General features: G+C 40.3%; 1 protein-coding gene across 1 annotated transcript in view; it reads right to left on the minus strand.

Annotated features, from left to right (window-relative positions):
• Positions 1 to 25,796, minus strand: part of FLT3 (fms related receptor tyrosine kinase 3) — a 74,782-nt gene that overhangs the window by 31,110 nt on the left and 17,876 nt on the right. Inside the window, exons 3-10 of the mRNA XM_068526502.1 lie at positions 17,558 to 17,679; positions 11,846 to 12,048; positions 9,077 to 9,192; positions 5,190 to 5,319; positions 3,332 to 3,459; positions 2,866 to 3,005; positions 2,616 to 2,769; positions 1,445 to 1,613 (exon numbers count right to left, since the gene is read on the minus strand). Coding sequence (XP_068382603.1) covers positions 1,445 to 1,613; positions 2,616 to 2,769; positions 2,866 to 3,005; positions 3,332 to 3,459; positions 5,190 to 5,319; positions 9,077 to 9,192; positions 11,846 to 12,048; positions 17,558 to 17,679 — 1,162 coding nt within the window. The remainder of the gene's footprint in view (positions 1 to 1,444; positions 1,614 to 2,615; positions 2,770 to 2,865; positions 3,006 to 3,331; positions 3,460 to 5,189; positions 5,320 to 9,076; positions 9,193 to 11,845; positions 12,049 to 17,557; positions 17,680 to 25,796) is intronic.

Raw genomic sequence — 25,796 nt, forward strand, 5'->3', positions numbered from 1 at the left:
CTAAAAAGTAAAAAGGAGTAAATGGTAATAATAGATTTTATTTAACTCAATATATCTAAAATACTGTCATTTTAACATATAATCAAGACAAAAATTATTGAGGTATTTTACTTTTTGTTTGTCATACGAAGTCTTCAGAATCTGCTGTGCATGTTACAGCCACACAACATCTCCATTGGGACCAGCTGCATTTCAAGCTCCCAATAGCCATATGTGGCTGCCGGCTACTATACTGCACAGCACAGATCCAGACCTGTGATGGGAATCACCAGAGGTTCTCATTAAAAATGCAGAACATGGGGGGACTTCCCTGACGGTCCAGTGGTTAAGACTCCACGCCTCCACGGCAGGGGGCGTGGGTTCAATCCCTGGTCCGGGAACTAAGATCCTGCATGCCAAGTGGTGCAGCCAAAAAAAAAAAAAAAGAAAAATGCAGAATCTGGGGATTGTGCCTCAATTTTAGTTCAGCATGTTTGGAATGGGAACCAGGAATCCACATTTTTAACATTTACCCAGCTGATTCCTATACAGTTGGTTTATGGACCCATTGCTGAGCATCAGTGATTAACTCTCGACTACTGACTCGCTGGAGAGAGGACAGGTATCTCTCAGCTCATAGTCTATCCTGAAACCATGTTACCTAGGATTAGTTTTAAGAGATAAGGGGTATCATAGGCATAGGAAATACAAGGAAGAGCTGTGTTTTTGGGGGGGAGAGAGATAAATTAGGAGTTTGGGATTAACATATACACACTACTATATGTAAAATAGGTAAACAACAAGGACCTATTGTATAGCACAGGGAACTGGACTCAATATCTTGTAATAACCTATAATAGAAAAGAATCTGAAAAAGAACATATATGTATGTATGTATGTATAAATGAATCACTGTGCTGTACACTTGAAACTAACCCAACATTGTAAATTAATTATACTTCAATTAAAAAACAAAAAAGAGTTCTTTTTTTTGTTTTCCAAAGAGAAACTTGACTGCAGTTGGACAGATCCCCAGGAAAATGAGATTTTCCTTCAGCATTTATCATTGGGCTATTTCTGCATTTATTTTTGAAAACTTAAATCAACATACCTATAGGTAGTGTTTTCCTGTTTTTAAGGGGTTTTACTTCCTCAATCATCTGCAAACAGGCTGGGAGAGACTCTGTGTACCAATAGCGTGTACCCTCAAATAGGAAGTAACAATCCGGTGACTCAGAAAATGCCAGACTCAAATGATATGATTCTTTCCATTTTTCGTGCGGTGGGTTACACTATCTGAACTGATTAAAGAGTTGTTACTGTGTCCTCACATCTGCTGTTTGCTTTCTCGTCTTCAATGTCAACCTCACAGCACATAAACTTATAATACAAAACGGCTCTTCTCGAGGGCAACCAGAAGGGTTGTGCTGAGAATGGTGATGTGTCCCGGGCTGAGTTTGCTCACCTGTACCCGTCATCCAGGCCACTTTGCTCACAAGGAAATGATTTTCGAGAGAAGCTCCACGTACATCTGATTTGTGGGTATGCTTTAAACCTGACAGAAAAACAAAACTCTTCATACTGGTCAATTTCATAATCTTCACTTGATTTGGAAGCGTTTATAAATCCCTTTTCTGTTAAAAAAAATGCATTTATAAGTTAGATAATGAGATTCATATGGAGGAAATATATTGAGAGGATAAATAAATTTTTATTCATCAGTTTTATGCAAGAAAACTCAGATTTGATAGTTTAACAAGAAACGCAGGAGTCCTGTCTCCATTAATAAGCCTGAGCATGTCACCTTCTGAGTCCTCTCAGAATTGGATGCAAATAATTGACACCCTTCCCAAAGAAATGTATAAATAAACCTATAGATTTTGCTGACAAGTTCAGGGGGTTGAAGGGCTTCCCCCAGCCTGCCCAACCATGGACACAGAGGGACCCACTGACAATCCGTGTCCTCAGCCAGAACGGCCCCCTCGTGTCACATCCCACGTAAAATAATCTCAGGTCACAAACAGAATAGTCTAGCCAGAGATATTCACAAGGTTTCCCTACGGAACACTTCCTTATTAGTTTAATAAGAGAATCCCTTTATTTCTTAGCATTTTCATGATGGCTGAAGGCTGCCACCTACTCCGAGATTACGTAAAGCGTGATTACTGTCAGATCCTGCAGAGCCCACCCAAACTTCCATGCATCTAAGTGCGTGTCCCACCCTCTCAGCCATTGCTCTCTACCCTTGAGAGGCAGTTCTCAGGTAGTTCTTAGAACAAGTGCTTAATAAGGGTCGAGTTTGGGTCTGGTCCTCTGCCAGGTCTGGGACTATAGGATAGAAGGGATTATTCCTGTCCTTAGGAAACTTCCAGCCTACTGGAAGACAAAAATCCACAAACAGAGGGTCACATTACAACGTGCTGCCTGCCAAGACAGCGGCATTCAAGCGGGCTTGGTTTAACCAGAAAAGGAAAGGAAGGGGCAGCTTGTACTTACAAAACTCCCCTAATTCAGTTTCTTTCTCAGCTTTTTGATACTAACATTATACTGAAAGCAGAATTTGCAGTACCTACCCTACATTCCACACTAAAACAACTAAAAACATGAGTATAGGTTACGTGCGCAGCCCGCATTACCTAGGATGGTGACCAAAGCTGATTTACTGGGATGTTCTGAAGAGGAACAAGTGTAATAGCCAGTGTCGTTTCTTCCCACTGATGATACAAAAGCAAACAGAATCCGTATCATAGTTCTGTTTGTGGAATAGGTACTCATCTCAAAGTAGCTGCCCTAGATTTTAATAAAACAGAGTTTGAATGGAGTGATTTCCACCTGGACTCTTGGTTCATTTTTCTGCATTTTCAGGATGCAAGCTCATCCTCTCACCTCTTCCAGTGTTTTATTCTCTAATTCCCAGCTGAGCCCGAATCCGTGGTTTACATGAACAGCTTTGCACCTTATCCATAAGGGTTCCCCTACTTTAAGAAATAATTGTGGCGGTGTGGTCTGAGGAGTTTGGTTTAGATCTAGAAGATGAAAACACCCCGGGTAAGAAAAAAAGTGATTTTTTTTTCCTCATCACAAAACATATCCTGAACATTCTGCAGAACAAAGATTTTGACGGCATCTCAAATGTTACCAACCATCTCAAAATAAAAGAGTCTTTCAGAGACTGACAAGGCTCTTATGAAGAAATGAGCACTCACAGAAATCTAAATATTACACTGGAAATGGCCTGAAGGAGCTATAGAGTTTTTGAAATTGAGTAAGGACCTAAGGGGTGATGATTAGTCCCAGCTCATCTCTAAGGAACAGTCACTGAAAACAGAACGACATGATACTATGGTCTTACCAATAGTGAAGAGTTTCGTACATTCCCTGCCCAGCTCATTTCTTGCACAGCACCTTATGTCTGTTCCAAATAACTCATGGAGTACACTTGCCTCCTTTGTAATGACAGCTGGACTTTCTCCTTTACAGCTGCAATTAAAAAATAAATGTCAGTACCATTTTTTTTTTTTTTTTTAGATTCCATATATATGGGTTAGCATATGGTATTTGTTTTTCTCTTTCTGACTTACTTCACTCTGTGTGACAGACTTTGGTGCTTTGCGATGACCTAGAGGGGTGGGATAGGGAGGATGGGAGGGAGACGCAAGAGGGAGGGGATATGGGGACATAGGTATGCATATGGTTGATTCACTTTGGTGTACAACAGAAACTAACACAGTATTGTGAAGCAATTATACTCCAGTAAAGATCTATTAAAAAAAAAATAAACATCAGTTGACTAAACATCTTTTAAAATTACAAATGTATGTTCAGGAGAAGAACCAAATTAAAGGTTCTAGATTTTAAGAGCCTGATAAGAAAGCAAAGACAGGAGCAGGTCACAAGGCAAACCAACTCACAACTAGTTAGTAATTCCTCATCTCACCCAATTAGAATAACACTAGAGAGAATCACATAATAAAACAGTTTAAAAGGCTTTGTGTTTGGTGACCAATTGGTTGTTAAAGAGAGAGAAAGAATGGAAGAATTGAGAAAAGACAGAAAAGGGGGAAAAAAGAGAAAATGGAGAAAAGGAAAAGCATGATTAGGTTTTAATACAGCTTAACAAGGTGTAGGTATGCTTTCTTTGAAGCTCTGAAGAGGACAACCAGTGAGAGGGAGAGAGGCCACAGTTGCAAATGTCCCCAGAGTCCCCGGAGCTCACAGAGGAGAGGGCAGTGTCACTTGTGGGGTGTCAGCCCAGCCACACCTCGGGATTTGAGGGACCACCTCCCCTCTCCCGTCTCCTTAACCATCACCTTTCCCAAAGCAGATACGGCTTTGGGCCTCTGTGTATAGTCACGTTTCTTCTCTTTATCACTTTAGTTAAATGTATTCTCATCTTTGTTTATGCATTACTCCTTGAGTTTTTTTTTTTTTTAATTATAAGACAACAATAACTATGTTTATTTTGGAAAATCCAGAAAAACCCAAAGAAAAGAATATTAAATTGCCCATATTCCTACCACCATGAGATAACAACGGCTACTATTTTGCTGTGTGTAGCTTTCTAATCTTTTTCTTTTCTGTGCACATGTGACGTATGTATCTACAGGTAATTTCTTTTTCTTGTTTGTTTAAAATTTGGGATCCCGCTCACATTATTTGGTAACCTGATTTTTCACTTTTTCTCTTTCTCTTTAGTTCCATTTTTCAATAAAAGTTGTTTAGTAAATTTTAATTAGTTCAAATGGCATGAACCGTTACTTTGTGAACACTTAGCTATGATACATGAAAAACAAAAGTAAACATTTATATGGTACTTACTATCTGCCAGGCACTGTTCTATGCGCTTCACATGTACCAGTTCATTTACTCATCAGAGCGATTGTATTAAGGTAAGTACTGCTCCCACCCCATTCTTCTGATGAGGCGGGGAGGGGTTAAGTAACTTGCCCGAGGCCACACAGGTATAAGCAGAGCAGGGTTCAAACCCAGGAAGATTCTACATCCCTAAACAATCATATTAAACTGCTCTTCCAGAGTAAACATCATAATCCCACCATCCTCCCCAGGAAGCCCACACCAATCATTCTTTCAAAAGCCAACGTTTCCTGTTAACAGGGTGATAAATTGTACAGAGAGTATGATGTCAACTATATTAGAAAGAGACCGGAAAAGTAAAGCCATAATAGCAGTTCTCTCTCCACGTGTCATACCTGTCGCTCTGTGAATCGCAGAACACCCATTCCACGGTTGGTTCTGGAATGCTCTCTGAGATGCAGACCAGGGCATCCTGATTTTCCATTTTTCTAAAGTAAGGTCTCCTTAACGTGTAAAGCAGGGTATCTAAAGCATCATAAATTAGTAACGTTTCAATATTTATAATGTTTCATATTATAAACATTAAAAAAAATAACTGTCCTAGCAGGCCTCCTCCTCAGAAGAATTCTGAACCATTAAGAAAAGTTAACCTTTTGTGCCGTAGTGGTGTCTCCGCTCCAAATATATATAATAACATATCCCCCCTCACCAATATATTAGATGCAACTCTGACTGAAATGCTAACTTTCGTAGCTAATGTCTTTGGGTATTTCAGGAATCCAAAGACAACTAAAGTTTAGTGGAGTGAAGCCATGTAAAAACACAAATATCAATATGCATGGGAAAAAGTAAAGTAGAAATAACATCAAGTTTATAACACATACTTATATAGTTTAAGACCCAACTTTCTTCCCATAATTTTATCTAGAACTAGGCAGAAATATAGTAGGATGGAGGTAGACTTGGAACAGAACTGAGAGGCTTGGTTTAGCCTCATGTTCACATTGGACCCTCACACCTCTCCCCTCGCCCCTTCTCCCCCTCCCCCTCCCTTAACATATAAACTCTCTGCTTCTGCTTGGACCCCTTAGGAACAGGAGTTCACGACCTCCCAGAGTCGATCCTCCCATTTTTCAACAAACCTTTTTTTTTTTCCAAAGAAAGTTTCCCATGCTAAATTTCAATCTTCCTCCTTATAATAAATTCTGTTTTAAAATAGTATATAATACTTTATATATATGTATATACATAGCAAAGAATATATGAAGAGTTAATTTTGAAGCATAATAATAAAAACGAATACCCGTGGACCCATGCTCAACTTAATAACCAGAACAGTAATAAATATCTTTGAATCTACTTTTGTGCTGCTTCTCCTTGTCTCTCAAGCCTAGGTTAACTTTATCCTGAACTTTCTGTTTATCATTCTCATACTTTTACACATGTTTTCACCACATAGATGTGTGGCCCTAAACAATATATTGGTTTGTTTTGTTTGTTTTTGAGCTTCAACATATGGCATCACTCAATATGCAGTCTTTCACAACTTCGGTTTTCCATCCAACCTTATGTTTTTAAGATTCACCCGTGGTTTTGCATGTAGCTATGCTTAATTCACTTTGCTACCACTACATTGTGTTCCATTGGTGGATATATCACAATCTATTAGTCCATTTTCTTGCAGTGGACATTTGGGTTGTTTCCTGTATTTTGTATCACCAACAATGGTGCTATGAACATTCTGTGCATTCCTAGTGAGGCAGGTGTGTAAGTTTCTTTACAATATACCTAGGAGTGCCACTGCTGGTGCATATAGTGTGAGCACTTCTGCTTTACACATAATGACAATTTGTTTTCAACAATCTCCTGGGTATAAAATGGTATCTCACTGTGGCCTTAATTTGCATGTCTCAGTTATTAATTTAATATGTTTACTGACAATAGTGAAATGCCTACTCATGTCTTTTGTTCATTTTTCTACTGGTTTTTTTCTTATTGATTCATAGAAGTTCTTTACCTATTATGACTATTCATCCTTTGTTGATTATGTGACTTCCAAACATCTTTTCCCATTTTGTGGTAGTTTTTACTTTCTCTCCCTGTAATTGCTGACCATTGGTCCCAATTCTACCCTCTAGAGCAATTTTTTTTTTTTAAAGTGAAGTTTGTTGCCACATGAAAATCCTTCAAATATTTAAAATCAAATGCGGAGGTCAAGGGATATCACTGTCATCGAAGGCATTTTAACTAGTTAGCCCAGGTTTCCTGACTCATGCCAGAAGGGTTTCCTCTACGTTACACTGCAATCAATCTTCTTCTCTCCTCAAAAATATTTCCTTCCCTCTGCTAAACATTCTTAATTCTCTCAGCTGCTCCTAATTCAAGGAATTCTAAGATCTTCACTATTCTGGTTGCTCTGCTTTGTCAATATTCATCTGAAAACCCTGTAGAACTGAAAATAGCAATTTTCCATTAATTTCCTTAACCCAGACATTACATTTTCGTGAACGCTGCCAAGGTTCAGATTTCCTTTTTTAGCAACCATGCCATACTGTTGGTTAATACTGAGCTTGTGGTTCACTAAACCCTTTCCTCTTTTTCACGTTGACTGTTGCCAAGTCTACCCCACCTGATTTTTTTGAAACCCACCACCCAGCAGCACGTTAAAAACAGTTACAACTTACTTGAATGATTGTTGTGCTATTTTTACATTGTAAATCTTAAGTGAAAAGAAGTTACCCTAAATAAAGAGAGCAGATGCCCATTTATTTTATACAAATTCAAGTATAAACACGACAAAAAAAAAAGAGAGAGAGAGAGAGCAAGAAATCTCTTATTCTTTTCCAACCTGAGGATTCACTGTCCCACAGAGGGGGGTCGGGGACTGGGGAGGGGACAGGGAAGAAGACCAAAATCAAAGAGAAACAAGAGGTACCTCTTGACTTTTGACCTTCTAGGGCTCTGGTCCTATAAACAGCAGAGTAATTGAAGGGCTTTTCAAAACAAATGTTGACCGATTTTGACTTTGCCGGGTTTTTGCCTGACAGGCTGACTTTGGAACCTAACACCCTGTCTCCAGCCCTGGTCAGATGACACTTGTGGGAATCGAAACGGCCACGAGTGCTCTTCTGTTCGCAGCTCTGAGTGCGAGACCCAGTGCAGTGTGGCCCAGAGTGTGGACCTGGCCACGCTTGGCCTCGGGCTGTCGTGCCCATTTCCATACCTCTCAGCAAGCCGTTCACCTGTGATGGTGGGTGCAGAACAGCCTCGGCCAAGGGGAGCCGTGGTTCCCCCTGAGCCCCGCACCTCTGTGGGCTGGACACACGTGCACCACAGCCTCCGCCTGGCAAGACACACCAAGGCGTAGCCCGGGAGCTTGCTTTAAAATGGATAAACCCAGAGTTTCTGGAGCACTGCCCTGGCCCCTAAAGGCAGCGGGACCCATGTGAACGCCTCCACCTCTAGTCTCCATTTGTCATGTGGGGTAAAGCAGCCAGTGGGTACAGGGCTGAGTCCACACAACCGCAGGCCTGCGCGTAAGTGGGTGGAAAGAAGGAGAAGCCAGAAGACACGCAGATGGTGGTTCAGCCAACTGCACAGCTGCTTCCCTGGGTGAGAACTTCTGCGTTGTTCCTGATGGTTTGCGTAGCGATCTGGTGTTTGTATGAACACAGGAGCCGCCAGGTCCGTGTGGTTATTTAAATGCAATGTTTAATTGATTAAAATGAAATAAAATGAAAACTTTGGTCACGCTGGCCACATTTCAAGTGTTCACCGGCCACATGTGGCCAGTGGCTACCTTACTGGACAGAGCAGATAGAGACGTTCTCACCGCCTCAGACCGCTCTGTTGGATAGCTCTAAGCTCTTGCAATCCTGTGAGCTGTGTATGGGTATCCCCATTTTACAGATCAGAACACTGAGGCTCAGAGAGACTACATGACCTGCCCAAGGTGGTCGTATCAGATGCAGAATAAGAACTCAAGTCTTCTGACTCCACGGTCAAAATATTTTCTACTTCTTCCCTGTCATCCATCTGTCACTGAAAAAAACGGGGAGCCAGAAAATAGAGGATGCCCTGGGTTCTGAAAAGCACTCACTCTCACCGTCTGTGGGTCACATCAGGATCTCAACAGGTGATGGGGTGGTTGAAGTGAGTTCAATTAATTCAACTACGTATTGAGGGAAACCTGGTTCATGTGTCTGGGGAAGCTGATAAGAGCTCTTGGGTTCTAACTGCTCCTTTAGAATATTGAGAATACCTAGTAGCAAACGGCACTTACTTCTTATACTCACTGTAAACAATACTGTGTAATTGGTAGCTTCACTCTGAATAAAAAGTAGGTATTCTCCAGCCTGGGTTTCTGTCATTTTCAAAATGACCATGGAGACAACTCCTCTGAAACACAAGAAAGAGAACTGGTTAATCTGGAAAACGTGTGAAACAAAAACCCTCGAATTTCACACTGAGTCAGAAGGTGGTTGGGCTGCCCTGGTCCACCTCGGTGGAGAACGCAGCTCCCGTCCTGTGCCGGCACTCAGCCTGGGCCTTACTAGTTTCACCTTGACCTTTATCCAGTCCCTCCCTTGGGAGTGAGCACCTTCACCTCATGCTGCCCAAGCCCCTCGGAGGGAAAACTCCTACCAAAAACACATAGACTTGGTGGGACGCCCTCCTTGGCAGTGGTGGACCATTCCTGCCAATGACAAACCACCCTCCACAGGCATATCTGCCAGCCACCCGGCCACCAGCCACCCGGCCTCTGCGCCATGTGCAGAACCAGATGACGGTACAAGCAAGACTCACTGACATCAAGAACAGTCCGTTTTGTGCCCCCCTCCCGCCCCCTCTAGAGGAAAGAATTCAAGCAAAATCAGACACAAAGCATTTTCCTGTGAGGTGGTAATTACACTGATATATCACAAAGGAGAGATGTCTCAATGTGAGTATTTCTAACTTTTCAGATACTTGGTAAAGATAAATTTGGCTAGGGGCATTCTCTTCGAAGAAACGACTTTGATGTGTGTTTGGTGATATCTGTCCTCCTTAGAGCTTAGAATACTCTCTAGCAGTCTGTTGAGTAGTGTTGGATTTAAATGGACACTTTCTGACCTTTAGACGTTACTGCTCAACACTTGACATCAGCTGGAAGAGTCTGTGCAGAATCTCAGGCCCCGCCCACACCTACTGAATCGAAATCTGCATTTAAACAAGATCCCAGGCGAACCAAGGGCACAGGATATTGGAACAGCCCTGATTTAGAGCTCCAAGCAGCATGGTTCCAGAGTACTTGTGCTTGCATTCATATAGGCAGTAAATTAGTAAGAAATATATATATTTTCTGCTTATGCAGGTACTTTGGAGATGCGCTTTCTTTCTCTGAACGCTTCACTCTCCTGGTAACATGTGAGAACTCTTGGACATATCATACAAAACTCTAAGATGGTTATCAAAGCTTAGGTGTGCAATCTGTCTGGCTATGAGTCTAAGCCCAGATTTAATTTCTGTAACTCTTTACTACGGAGAAGTTGCTACAAATGTTTTGGTACTAAGTTAACGAATCCACATAAGACCTATGATTTTGGCTGCCTGTCCTAGAACAAAAAGGCAACCTCTCAGCAGAGTTAAAAAGAACCCTACTTTTTTACTTCGCTTTTTTTGGCCTCAATCCAACAAGAACTGTTGTGGCATCAGATTTTAATAAGATTACCAGAACATTTCTTTAAGCCAAAATTCTTAATAGAAGATTGCCTTTGGTTTGACCCCAAGATAAAAGTAAGCAAAAACGAGAAGTGAGTAATATGGCCTCAAAAGAGGAAAGGAAAATGAATGTGATCTAAGATTTAGAACCAAACTTCAGAATTATAGCTACTGTCCTGAAAATTACTTAAACATTGGTTTGACCTTAAAGACACAAATGTGAATACTTGGTACAAGTCAGTCACAGATGTTCTCCCGTGTCTCAGTCAGGTGGCATGGAACCCCCTTTGGGTCATTGAGGGGCCATTTTCTGCATTGCTCCTAGAAAGAGAGTGGCTCTTCTACAGCCTCGGGGCACCTGAGCACCCCAAGAATTAGAGAATAAAGCACCTTAGAATTAGTAAGTGGGCATTTCAATGGCCTGTGCCCCTTGCTTCCTGCCCCACCTGGTCTCGGACAGCAGGGGGCAGCAGTCAGCCCAGGGTTAGATACAGTCTTGGTGGTCAAGCTACAAACCTTGGCCACGATATCTTTCTGGATGGTGAGACCAACGTTCCCCACATACAGATCAATTTCTTACTAAAATGTTTTGTGGATATCACATATCATTGCAATTCTGTTCATCATACTGTGAAACAAACTAGGTAAAGCCAAGGATTCTTCCCCAAGAATTTCCCAGAAAGAAGCTTCTCACTGCTTTAACTAGTAAGCTCCTTGCTACTTTAACCAGAATGGAATGAAAACTTCCTAACTTTTTACCTTTAAGACAAAATCCAGTTTAAAAAACAAGCTATCTTTAAAATCCCAAATACTCTTTTCACTATTTGTCTTACATTTTGCCAGTCATCACTGCTTTCTTAGGCCCTAAATATACCTATACATTTGTATATAAGTTTTTAAATGAATAGACTTTATTTTTTACAGCAATTTTAGGTTTATGGAAAAATTAAGGAGAAAAAAAAATTAAGCAGAAAGTACAGAGAGATCCTGCCTACACCCTCCCCCCACTCACCACCCCTCACACACAGCTTTTCTATTAGTAACATCTTGCATAGGTCTGGTGTATTCGTTACAACTGATGAACCAATACTGGTATTAACTAAAGTCCACAGTTTACATTGGGGTTCACTTTTTGTGTTGTTTGTCCTATGGGTTTTGACCACTGTAAAAGGTCACGTATCCGTGCCTTAACTATTTTTTAGTTTATATTATTTCACTGGAAATAAGAGTTACAGTGAACATGTACAGAGATTGGAAAAGAAACTCTAAATGAAGCAAGAAAGTCTCTGTGTGGCAAGAAACTATTCCTCCAAAAATCCTCGTGGTTGCACATTGCCCCGCCCCTGCTTACCTGTTTTGTAAATCAAAGTGTGGCTGGCAATTCAGGGAGCTGTGTTTAAAGACCCAGAGACAGGAAATGTTCCCCGGAGTGGTGACCAGCACTTGCAGTGTGATGGATGCAGTCACGTCCACCTCCACGGTGGCCGCTTCATAGGCTGCCTCTGTGCTCTTGGGCCTCAAGGCACAGCCCAGGTCTTCCCGGGATTCTGATGCCTATGTCATAGACGAAATAATGTGAATTTACTACAAGTGCACGTTTAATGCATCTTCTTCTTAACTGGAACCTTTATCAAATAAACACATGTTGACATATGGCACACAACAGCAAGCACCTCATAACCCACTGAGGATCATACGTCTGACCAAAATGCCTATAAATTACAAGTCTTTAAAGAAAAGACAGATAATTTTAGGCTGCGTTTCTAAAATGTTTTATAGACTGTTATGGGTTGAATTGTGTTCCCTCCAAATTCTTTTTTTTTTTTTTTTTTTGGCTGTGCCGTGTGGCATGTGGGATCTTAGTTCCCTGACCAGGAATCGAACCCATGCCCCGTGCAGTGGAAGCTCGGAGTCCTAACCACTGGACCACCAGGGAAGTCCCCCAAATTCATATGTTGAAGTCCTAACCCCCAGTACCCCAGAATGTGACCGTATTCAGAACCGGGCCTTTACAGAGGTGATCCAGTCAAAATGAGGTGATTAGGGTGGGTTCTAATCTTATGACTGATGTCCTTATAAGAAGAGGGAATTTGGAGAAGATAAGCACACAGGGAGAACGCCCTGTGAACATAAAGATGGCCATACAAGCCAAGGAGAGAGGCCTGGGACAGATCCTTCCCTCACAGCCTCAGAAGAAACCAAGCCTGACGACATCTAGATTTTAGACTTCTAGCCTCCAGAACTATGAAACAATAAATTTCTGTGGTTTAGCTCACCCAGTCTGAGACTTTGTTATGGCAGCCCTCACAATCACAAACTAATATACAGATAATAATCATAAAATTAAAATACATAGGTATAGGGAACTCCGTGGTGTCCAGTGATTAGGACTCCGTGTTTTCACTGCCGAGGGCCCGGGTTCGATCCCTGGTCAGGGAACTAAGATTCCACAAGCCACGTGGCTCGGCCAAAGAAAAACAAAAACAAAAAAAGAATACATAGGTATATGTTTTTGTGATTATTGGTATGCAGATAAGCATCTACATAGTAATAGTAAATTAGTATCTGTTTTAGAGGGTACTTAAAAACTAAAATATTGGGTTGGCCAAAAAGTTCGTTCAGGTTTTTCCGTAAGATGTTACTGACAAACCCAAACGCACTTTGTGGCCAACCCAGTATGTTCTGGGCAGACATCCCCATAGGCTCATTGCCACCATCACACCCCTTGCCTGCTTTAAATAACAGATATATTGAGAGGACGCTGTGCTAGCAACTTCTGCTGCTGGACCCCTCACCTCCTACCCCCAGAAACATAGTGTAGCCCTCACACATGTGTGTATGCACACACACACACACAGACACACACAAGCTTCTTCAGGTGAAGAGCAGGGTAGGGTAGCTCTTCTGCTACTGACCATAAGCCATATATCTGATTTTATTTGTTCATTTCTTCAGTTAGTATCTGGTGAGTTATTTAGTCAATATCTGATAAGTGCTAGACCACCTGCTGGGCGCAATGGGACTAGGGGAAAAAAGACACTGACCTTGTCCTTGAGTTTTGACTCTTATAGGAAGAAATAACTAAAAGTGAAATATGATGTGCCCCATAAACAGATACCGACTACTCTGAAAGGTGCATTTAAGTGCTCTGGACCTTCTGAGGAGAGAGAGGTGACTTCCAGGCTGGGATAGTGGGGGTGTGGATGTTTCACTGGAGTACAGCAATTGAGCTGGATCTTAAAAGAGGGACATAAAGTAAAAACAAACAGGCACTTCCCTGGTGGCGCAGTGGTTAAGAATCCACCTGCCAATGCAGGGGACACGGGTTCGAGCCCTGGTCCGGGAAGATCCCACATGCCGCAGAGCAACTAAGCCCGTGCGCCACAATTACTGAGCCTGCGCTCTAGAGCCCTCGAGCCACAACTACTGAGCCTGCGTGCTGCAAGTACTGAAGCCCATGCACTCTAGGGCCCGTGCTCCACAACAAGAGAAGCCACCGCAATGAGAAGCCTGCGCACTGTAATGAAGAGTAGCACCAGCTCGCTGCAACTAGAGAAAGCCCGTGCACAGCAATGAAGACCTAATACAGCCAAAAATAAATAAAATTTTTTAAAAATTGAGTTATTAAAAAAAAAAGTAAAAACAAACCAACAAAAACCTGACATGCTACAAGAAAATATTTGCAATGCATATTACAGATAAAGGAAATAAAGGGTTAATATCCCTAATAAGTAAAGAATTTTTTTAGGGAATTCCCTGGCGGTCCAGTGGTTAGGACTCCACGCTCTCACTGCCCAGGGCCCAGGTTCAACCCCTATTCAGGGAACTAAGATCCTGCAATCCGCACAACGTGGCCAAAAAAAGAAAAGGAAAAAAAAAAAATTTTTTTAACATTGAGGGACACAGGAGCCAAAAGACAGTAGAAAAATGGGGAAAAAGAGGGACTTCCCTGATGGTCTAATGGATAAGACTCCGCGCTCCCAATGCAGGGGGCCGGGGTTTGATCCCTGGTCGGAAAACTAGATTCTACATGCCGCAACTAAGAAGTCCGCATGCCGCAACTAAAGATCCCGCATGCTGCAATGAAGATTCCCCCATGCTGCAACTAAGACCTGGTGCAGCCGAAATAAATAAATAATAAGGGGAAAAAGAAAAAAGAAAAAATGGGAAAAAGAAATGAATAGACAATTCACAAAAAAGATATAAAGAATGGCCCTTGAACATATGAGAAAATGTTCAAGCTCACTCATAATCAGAAAAACTCAAAACAACACGGAGATATCACTTATCTATCAGACTGGCAGAAATTTTAAAGTATGACAACACATTTTGTCAGGGAGGCTGTGAGGAAACAGCTACTCTCACACATTGCTGGGGGAAAGCAAACAGGTGCAACCCTTCTGCAGGGGAACTGGAATTCGGCAACACCTAACTGAACTACTGTGCACTTCACCCTCCGAGCCAGCAATCCCATTTTGAGGGCTATATCTCCAACAATTAATTGCACCATCATTTATAGTTGTAAAATACTACAAACCACCAAAATGCTCATACATAGGAGATTGACTGAATAAACTACAGTCCATCCACACAATGGAGGACATAAAGAAGGATGAGGACAAGCTCCATGAACTGATTTGCAGTGATTTCCTGGATAGACTGTTAAGTGAAGAAAGCTAAGGGCAAAAAGTATCTACTTTCAAGTATGCTACCCCTCGTTTAAGAAGGAAGGAGATTAAGAAAAATACACATGTGTCTGCTCATTTGTGCACAAGAAACACAGGAATAATATAAAAAATCTAAAGGAACTGGTGAAGTTCAGGAGGTAGGTGGGAAAAGGATGGAAACTTGGTAGTAGGCATGAAGAAGGTATGATACTTCTCTGAGTATATCTTTTAGTACATAGCTTTAGCTTTCAGGACCATAGTCATGTTTCACATACTCAAAAAAGTAAATCATTAAAGCCAACCAGGATATGGGGGGAACTCAAAATGGAATACAAACCAAGTGAAGTTAATTGTATCACAAATAACTAACATAACCAGAGTGAAGGTGGTGGGAAAGAAAAGAACGAACATAAATAACTTTGGAAAATAATGCTTTGGACACTATAAAGTCAAAGACAAAAAGAACTGCACACAAATACTGTATGCAGGTGTTGTATAACAAATACTGTTGTCTGATGTTGTTTAAGAACTACTAGGTCTTAATACAATCCTGAATATTGCATAAGAATATAATTTATACTACATAAAACACAATGCAGCGCTTAATACTAGGAACTGAGACCAATCATCATTAATTTTTTTTTTAAAAAAGCTTGTGTTTTATAAGAAAACACTTAAATGTGTGCAGCTATTTTCTCACATTGAAAAGACACTTAAAGGGACTTCCCTGGTGGTCCAGTGGTTAAGAATCCGCCTTCCAATGCAGGGGACGTGGGCTCGATCCCTGGTCGGGGAACTAAGATCCCACATGCCATGGGGCAACTAAGCCTGTGCGCTCTGGAGCCCCCATGCCACGACTAGAGAGAAGCCCACGCATCACAACGAAGAGCCCGTGGGCCACACCAAAAGATGCTGCGTGTCGCAACTAAGACCCGATGCAGCCAAATAAATAAATACTAAATAAAAGACACTAAGACTTCAAAATGTCATAGCAAATAACATTAAATTTTTTCTTGTCTGCACAAAAGTACTATGTATGCAAAATGCCTTAATTATTAATAAATCAATGTGTTATGACACCAATATCTGTTAAAAAGTTAAACCAACCATGCTTCTGGCATAAAAAAGAATCATGTATTAAATCAGGAGTTTTAGGGTAATTCCCTGGCAGTCCAGGGAACTGAACTCTGCCCTTTCACTGCCAAGGGCACGGGTTTGATCCCTGGTCCAGGAACTAAGATCCCGCAAGCCAAGTGGCACGGCCAAAAAAAAATCAGGAGTTTTACATGCATTTGGAAGGTTGTTATTGACGCCTATTTCACACTGCTTAAAATTTGAGAATATTTTTAATATCTCTGATTTTGGAAGGGAAGTGGGGGGCGTCCAGGGCATCATGGCATGTGTCTATGTATTATACTTACGTTAAAGAAAACAGAGTGACTATATATCTGTATGAATCCTTAACTGGATAAAAGCCATAGAACTGGCTAATTTATGTTCACTTTTTGTTGTATATAGACTTTTAATATTTTCAGTTCTCGATCATTTAAGCTTCCTTCATTTGAGTAAATACCTAGGCTGTGATAGATGAATAGCATGAAGAAGAGTAATGACAAGCAAGGTTGGAACTTGAAGGAGTCAGAGCCAGATTATGGAGCGACGTGCATGTCACTTTAAGCCGTGGGAAGACCAAGCCAGGCTGTAAAGGATGTAGCTGCACTTCAGGAAGACCCATGTGGCAGCCCTACCTGAGCTGAACTGTGGAAGGAAGAAGCCACTTATGATATTGTGACTATGAAGGCTGGAATTAGGGAAGTGGCAGGGGGGACTAGGGAATATGAGGTGGTTATAGGAGAACTAGGAAAGAAAGGAAATTGACAAGACTTGGTAACTGACTGAATGTGAGGGCAAGGGAGAGGAAACAGTCCAAAACGAGGCTGAGCTTTCAAGCCTAGGAACTAGACAGGGCCATAAACAGAAATCCATTAAAACAAGAAGATGCTTGGGGAGATAGAAATGAAATAAATTATACAGCTGTGTCTTAATGAGCAAATGGAAAAATCTACTTATCTAAATCCAGGAGACAGTTGGAAATTAGGGATTCAGGCTTGAGAGAGAAGCCTGGCTTCTTTTTAAGGAGAAAGGGAAATTCCTGTTTCTTACTCATTCTAGTGTCACTGTCCTTCCTGAATCTAAACCCAAAAAGAACAAGACTCTTGATGGAATGGAGTGCCAGGTAGCAATGAGTACAGATGCTCATCTGTACCAGATATGAGTACACAGTATACTTAAATACATAAAAAAGAAAAGCCCATAAGCCATGGCAGGTGTCAATAGCCTACAAAGTATGGTCTCTAGAGAAAATAGCTAAAGTTGTCATTTTAATATTACTTTACCAAGGGATTCGATGGTGATGTCCCCACTGATGAATCATTGTTTCTATGGTTGATTAAAACACACTTGATCACAGGCAGATCTTGATTTGTAATAGTCTCAAATATCATTGCGGAAAAAACAACTGTAAAACAAAATAAAGACAATGACGTTGATACATGCACACCTTAAAAAGAAAATACGTGTCTGTCTTACAACAAAACAAAATGTAATCAAGGGAAAGTGGCCAACAGGAAAGTATGTAGGAAATATAATTTCATAAAAGGCAAGTCTTACTATCAGTCAGGAGCGGAGGTCCTTAGAGCAGTGTTTTCCAAGGGAACTTTCTGCATGATGGAAATATTCCTTAGCGCTATTCAATAGGGTGGTCTTAGCTGCATTTAGCATTAAGCATTTGAAGTGAGGCTAGTGCAGATGAGGAACTGATTATTTGTATACCAGCCATTTTTTCTTCTTTATGGTTTCCTGGTGCATATAAACATTATGTTTACACTATATTGTAGTCTGGTAAGTGTGCAATAGCATTATACCTAAGAAAACAATGTACGTACCTTAATCAAAAAATACACTCTTGCTAAAAAATGCTAACCATCATCTGAGCCTTCAGTGAATTGTAGTAATAACATCAAAGATCACTGATCACAGATCACCATATCAAATATAATAATAATTTAAATAATTATTGAATAATTGAAATATTGTGAGAATTACCAATATGTGACACAGAGACACAAAGTAAGCAAACACTGTTGGAAAAATGGCACTGACAGACTCACTTGAGGCAGGGTTTTCACAACACTTCAGTTTATAAAAAATGCAATATCTGTGAAGCACAATATAGCGAAATGCAGTAAAACAAGGTATGCCTATTATCAGCAGTTCATTCCCTTTAATTGCTGGAGAGTAGTCTATTATATAGATACAACACAACATTTCAATTCGTCCACCTGTTGATAGAATTTGGATTGTTTCTACTTTGGGGATCTTACAAATAAAGTTGCTATGAACATTGGTATAAAAGTCGTGGTTTGGACGTATGAGTTCATATTCCTTGAATAAATACCAAGGAGTAGAATACCTGACTCATATATATGGGAGGTATCTGTGTCACTTTTTAAGAAAGTGCCAACTGTTCTCCAAAGAGCGCGTATCACTTTATATTCCTATTGGCAGTGTATGAGAATTAGTTGTGCCATGTCCTCACCAATGCTTGGTAGGATGAGAATTTTTAATTTTAGCCATTCCAAGAGGCATATTATATCTCATCGTGGTTTGAATTTGCATTTGCATCCTTTCAGATGCTTGTATGACATCCTATATATTCTTCGGTAGTATGTCTGTTGCATCTTTTGTCTTTTAAAATTGGGTTGTTTATCTTCTTATTATTGAGCTTTGAGAGTCGCCACCCCCCCCAGTTTTATTGAGATATTGTTGATATATAACATTGTATTAGTTTCAGGTGTACAACATCACAATTAGATATATATATTTATTGTCGTATGAGTACCACGATAAGCTCAGTTAATATCCATCAACTCACACAGTTACTAAAGTTTTTTTCCTGTGATGAGAACTTTGAAGATCTACTCTCGAGATGTGGATGGACCTAGAGTCTGTCATACAGAGTGAAGTAAGCCAGAAAGAGAAAAACAAATATCATATATTAATGCATATATGTGGAATCTAGAAAAACGGTACAGATGAACCTATTTGCGGGGCAGGAATAGAGACGTAGATGTAGAGAACGGACATGTGGACACAGTGGGGAAGGGGAGGGTGGAATGAATTGGGAGATTAGGAGTGACATAAATACACTACCATGTGTAAAACAGATAGCTAGCAGGAACATGCTATAAAGCACAGGAAGCTTAGGTTGGTGCTCAGTGACGACCTAGATGGGTGGGATGGGCGGGAGGGTGGGAGGGAGGTCCAAGAGGGAGGGGATATAGGTATACATATAGCTAATTCACTTCACTGTACAGCAGAAACTAACACAACATTGTAAAGCAGTTATACTCCAATAAAAAAATAAACAAATAAATAATTAAATATTAAATAAAAATCTCTTAGAAACTTTCAAATATATAATAGAGTACAGGTAGCCCCCACTTTTCGAAAGTTCACTTTTTGCCACTTCACTTTTACAAAAGACCTGCGTTAGCACCTGTTTTCACTAACTGAAAGAAATCTGAAGAGGATTTTTGCTTTTATGAAAAAAGGTGAAAAGCAAAAATAGCATTCAGAGTTTGTTTTGTAGCGACCTCTTATAGGGGTGGCTTGAACCCCAAGCAAGGAGAGTGGAACTGCCAAGCTCTTTCCCCAGAAACTACGCCCAGCATCTCACCATCAAGCCGTCATAGCTTTGTACTGTGTCTGTGAGCATCTGTGCTTTATCTCCATTTATTCTGTGTATCTGTTTGCAAGATGTGTCCCTAAGGTAATAGCTTCTTCACTTTACACTATCTGGGCTTACAAAAGGTTTCACGGGAATGCTCTATTTTCAGATACTGGGGAAACCTGTATTGGTAACTATCGTCACCATCTTGTACATTACATCCCCAGAACTTATTTATCTTATAACTGGAAGTCTGTAACCTTCTGACCACCTTCACACATTTCTCCCACTCCCTACCCCCACCTCTGGCAAACACCAGTCTCTTCTCTGTTTCTCAGTTTGGTTTTTTTTTTTCAGATTCCACACATAAGTGAGATTATACAGAATTTGCCTGACTTATTTCACTCAGCATAATGCCCTCAAAGTGCGTCCATGTTTTCACAAATGGCAGGATTTACTTCTTTTTTATGGTTGAATAATATTGTATATATATAGTTGACCCTTGGACAATGTGGGTTTGAACTACACAGGTCCACTTACACATGGATTTTGTTCAATAAATATTTGGAAAAATTTTTGGAGATTTGTGACAATTTGAAAAACCTCGCAGACGAACTGCATAGCCTAAAAATACTGAAAAATAAGAAAAAGTTAGGTATGTCACGAATGCATAAAATATATGGGGCCTCTCTGTGCATCGGGCACACCAACTTGGGTTCAGCAAGAGATTTATGATCAGGACTGCCCGTACCTGTAAATCTGCTAACTAGCCTTGAGGGGAAAAGATAAACACGAGCTGTCTTTTGGTTGTACAAGAAGGTCTGGACAAAGAGTAACTTTTTCTGGATTGGTTTCATCAATGCTTTGTCCCTGAAGACAAAAAGTACCTTGCCAGTAAAGGACTGCCTTGGGTTCTTTTGATACTGGACAATGCCCCTAGCCACCCAGAGCCCCATGAGTTCAACACTGAAGGCATTGAAGTAGTCTACTTGCCCCCAAACATCTAATTCAGCCTCTAGATTGGGGGGGGTCATAAGGACCTTTAAGGCTCATTACACACAGTACTCTATGGAAGGGAATGTCAACACTATGGAAGAGAACACCAACAGAGAGAACATCATGAAAGTTTGGAAGGATTGCACCACTGAAAATGCCATCATTGTTAGAGAAAAAGCCGTGAAAGCCATCAAGCCTGAAACAATAAATTCCTGCTAGAGAAAACTGTGTCTAGATGTTGTGTGTCTGACTTCACAACACAGCCAACCGAGGAAATCATGAAAGAGATGTGGATATGGCAAAAGAGGTGGGAGGTGAAGGGTTTCAAGATATGGATCTTGGAGAAATTCAAGAGCTAATAGGCACCATGCCCGAGGAATTTCCAGAAGAGGATCTGATGGAGATGAGCACTTCCAACCAGGGCACACGATGGGGAAGAAAACACAGAAGAAGCAGTGACAGAAACCAAATTGACATGGGACAATCTGGCAGGAGAGTTCCAGTTATTCAACAACACTGCTTTTGACTTCTTTTATGACATGAATCCTTCTATGATACAAGCACTGAAACTAAAGCAAATGGTGGAAGAAGGGTTGGCACTATACAGAAACATTTTTAGAGACAAGAAGGAAAAAAGTCAGAGATAAATTACAATGTATTTCTGTAAAATTACACTAAGGGTGCCTACCTCTCCTGCCTCTACCTCTCCCGGCTCTGCTACTCCTGTGACAGCAAGACCAACCTCTCCTCCTCTCTCTCCTCTTCAGCCTACTCAACGTGAAGACGACAAGGATGAAGACCTTCATGATAATCTACTTCTACTTAATGAATAGTAAATCATCATCATGTCCTACAGTTAATAAACTTATCTCCTGTGTATGTGTGTATCTTCGTGTGAAAATCTAACTGTATGAGATGTTTTTGTGTCACCATCATAATCATCACCTACGTATTCATCATGTAGACCAGCAGTCCCCAACCTTGGCACCAGGGATCAGTTTCGTGGAAGACAATTTTTCCATGGACCAGGGGCGGGGGTGGGGGGGAGGAGAGGGATGGTTTAGGGATAATTTGAGCACGTTACATTTATTGTGCATTACATTGTAATATATAATGAAATAATTATACAACTCACCATAATGCAGAATGAGTGGGAGCCCTGAGCTTGTTTTCACTTGCCGCTCACTGATAGGGTTTTGATATGAGTCTGCAAGCAATTGATTTATTATGGTCTCTGTGCAGTCAAACCTCTCTGCTGATGATAATCTGTATCTGCAGCCACTCCCCAGCGCTAGCATCCCTGCCTCAGCTCCACCTCAGATCATCAGGCATTAGAGTCTCATAAGGAGCGAGCAACCTAGATTCCTTGCAGGCACAGTTCACAGTAGGGTTTGGGTTTCCGCTCCTATGATAATCTAATGCTGCTGCCTATTTGACAGGAGGCGGAGCTCAGGCAGTAATGGGAGCGATGGGGAGCGGCTGTAAATACAGATGAAGCTTCGCTCGCTTGCCCGCCACTCACTTCCTGCTGTGTGGCCTGGTTCCTGCTGTGCGGCCGAGGGTTGAGGACCCCTGGTGTAGACCATTGTGTGCAAGACTTGTATTGAAGTGGATAGCCTATCCTTATGTAGGCATAAGGTGAGTGATATTTAATATAAAATTAATAATGTTTAGTTTTCTTACTGTTTTATAATTTTGCTTTCAAAGAATTACATTACCATACTGTATGCCTCTCTATTGTAATTGGAGAAATTGCATATCAGTCTGTCACCACAGGTAAGTGGTTTTGTAAAAAAATAACAATTTTTCCGATATTGTACTACGAACATGACTGTAATGCTGTATGCCATAAAATTTTTATAACAATTCATTCATTAATATATAGGCTAGGGACTTCCCTGGTGGCGCAGTAGTTAAGACACCATGCTCCCAATGCAGGGGGTCTGGGTTCAATCCCTGGTCAGGGAACTAGATCCCACATGCATGCTGCAACTAAGAGTTTGCATGCCACAACTAAGGAGCCAGCGAGCCGCAACTAAGGAGCCCGCCTGCCACAACTAAGACCCAGTGCAGCCAAATAAATAAATAAATAAATATTTTTAAAAATTATAAAAGTATGTATATAAATAGACTAGGCTAACATGAAGAGCAATCATATCACTTAACACTAAGCTATCATAAAGCAGTCATATTATTGTTTCTTCATTATCAGTGCAGGAATCGTTATAAGTAAATATGAATTTCTTTTTCATTATTATTATTATTATTATTTTGGCTCACCACACGGTTTGCAGGATCTTAGTTCCCTGACCAGGGATGGAACTCGGGCCCACGGCAGTGACAGCACCAAGTCCTAACCACTGGCCTGCCAGGGACTTCCCCATCTTTTCATTTTTGATGTGTAGTGTTAGTAATACATATAACACCTACAGTGTTTTGTAACATGTAAGACAATATTGATGTAGGTGCTGACAGATGATTCATCATGTAAACAGGCGATGGAAACTTACAGCACTGATAAATACGGTATAGTACCGTAAATGTATTTTATTTTACTTATAATTTTCTTAATAGCATTTTCTTTACTCTAAGTTTACTTTATTGTAAGAATACCATATGTAATACATACAACATACAAAATATGTGTTAATGAACTGTTTATGTTATCAGTAAGGCTTCTGGTTAACAGTAGGCTATTAGCAGTTAAGTTTTGGGGGAGACAAAAGTTATACTCGGATTTTAAACTGCGCAGGGAGTCGGTGCCCCTAACCTCCACGTTGTTCAAAGGTCAACTGTATACACCATATTTTCTTTACTCAGTCATCCATCAGTGGACACTTAAGTTGTTTCCACATCTTGGTTACTGTAAATAATGCTGCAATAAACATGGGGCTGCAGACATCTCTTTGAGATAGTGATTTTGTTTCCTTCAGATATACACCCAGAAGTAGAATTCCTGGATTATATGGTAGTGCTATTTTAAATTTTTTGAGGAACCTATATACTGATTTCCATAGTAGCCATACCATTTTATATTCCCTTCAACAGTGCACAAGGATTCCCTTTTGTCCACATCCTCACCAACACTTATTATCTTTTGTCCTTTTAATGACAGTCATTCTAACAGGTGTGAGGTAATAACCTCATTGTGGTTGGTTTTTTTTTTTGGCCATGCAGCATGCAGGATCCTAGTTCCCCAACCAGGGATTGAACCTGCACCCTTGGCAGTGAAAGTGTGGAGTCCTAACCACTGGATGGCCAGCGAATTCCCTCATTGTGGGTTTGATTTACATTTCACTGATGATTAGTGATGTTGAGCGCCTTTCATCTACCTGTTGGTCATTTGAGGGTCTTCTAAAAAAAATGTCTGTCCACTTCCTCTGCCCATTTTTTAACCAGATTGTTTGGGTCTTTTTTTGCTATTGAGTTGTATGAGTTCTTTATATATTTTGGATACATGATTTGTGAATATTTCCTCCTATTCCATAGGTTACCTTTTCATTTTGTTGATAGTTTCCTTGGCTGTGCAAAAGCTTTCAGTTTGATGTGGTCCTATTTAATGTCTTTTATGTGCCATACAAATTTTAGGGTTTTTTTTTTTCTATTTCTGTGAAAAATGCCATTTGAATTTTGATAGAGATTGCCTTGAATCTATATATTGCTTTAAATGATATGGACATTTTAACAATATTAATTCTTCCAATCCATGAAGACATAAATTCTTTCCATTTACTTGTGTCTTAGTCATTTTCTTTCATCAATGTCTTATACTTTTCAGTGTAGAGATTTTTCTCCTCCTCGGTTATATTTATTCCTAGGTATTTTATTCTTTATGATGCAATTGTAAATGGGATTGTTTTCTTTTTCTGAAAGTTTGTTGTTAGAACCACATAGATTCTAACAACCACAGAATAGAACCACAACTGATTTTTTTATATTGATTTTGTATCCTACAACTTTACTGAATTTGTTGATTAGTTCTAACAGGTTTTTGGTGGAGTCTTTACAGTTTTCTATCTATAATATCATGTTATATGCAAATAGAGTCAGGTTTATTCCTTTCTTTCTGATTTATATGTCTTTTATTTATTTTTCTTGCCTCATTGCTCTGGCTAGGACTTCCAGTACTATGTTGAACAAAGGTAGCAAAAGTGGGCATCCTTGTCTTGTTCCTGATCTTAGAGGAGAAGCTTTCAGCTTTCACCATTGAGTATGATGTTAGCTGTGAACTTTTTATATATGGCCTTATTATGTTAAGGTACATTCCCTCTATACCCACTTTGTTGAGAGTTTTTGTCATAAGTGGATATTGAATTTTATCAAATGCTTTTTCTGCATCTCTTGAGATGATCATATAATTTTTATCCTTCATTTTGTTAATGTGGTGTATCATATTGACTGATTTGCAGATGGTGAGCCATCCTTGCATTTGTGGAATAAAACCCACTTGATGATGGTATATGATCCTTTTAATGTATTGTTGAATTTAGATTGCTAACATTTCATTGAGGATTTTTGCATCTATGTTCATCAGGGATATTGGCCTGTAATTTTCTTTTCTCGTAGTGTCCTTTTCTGGTTTTGGTGTTAGGGTAATGCTGACCTCATAAGATGAGTTTGGAAGTGTTCCCACCTCTTCTATTTTTTAGGAGAGTTTGAGAGGATTGAAACATTTCTCCTTTAAATGTTTGTTAGAATTCATCAGTGAAGCCATCTGGTCCTGGATTTTCTTTGGGAGCTTTTTTTTTTTTTACTGATTCAATCTCCTTACTAGTATTTCTGTTTCTTCATGATTTGGTCTTGGTAGGTTTTATGTTTTCTGTTTCTTCATGATTTGATCTTGGTAGGTTGTATGTTTTTAGAAGTTTATTCATTTCTTCTAGGCTGTCCACTTTGTTGGTATATAATTG

Source organism: Eschrichtius robustus, chromosome 18 (assembly GCF_028021215.1).
Source record: "Eschrichtius robustus isolate mEscRob2 chromosome 18, mEscRob2.pri, whole genome shotgun sequence".
In the NCBI taxonomy this organism is placed as follows: Eukaryota; Metazoa; Chordata; class Mammalia; order Artiodactyla; family Eschrichtiidae; genus Eschrichtius; species Eschrichtius robustus.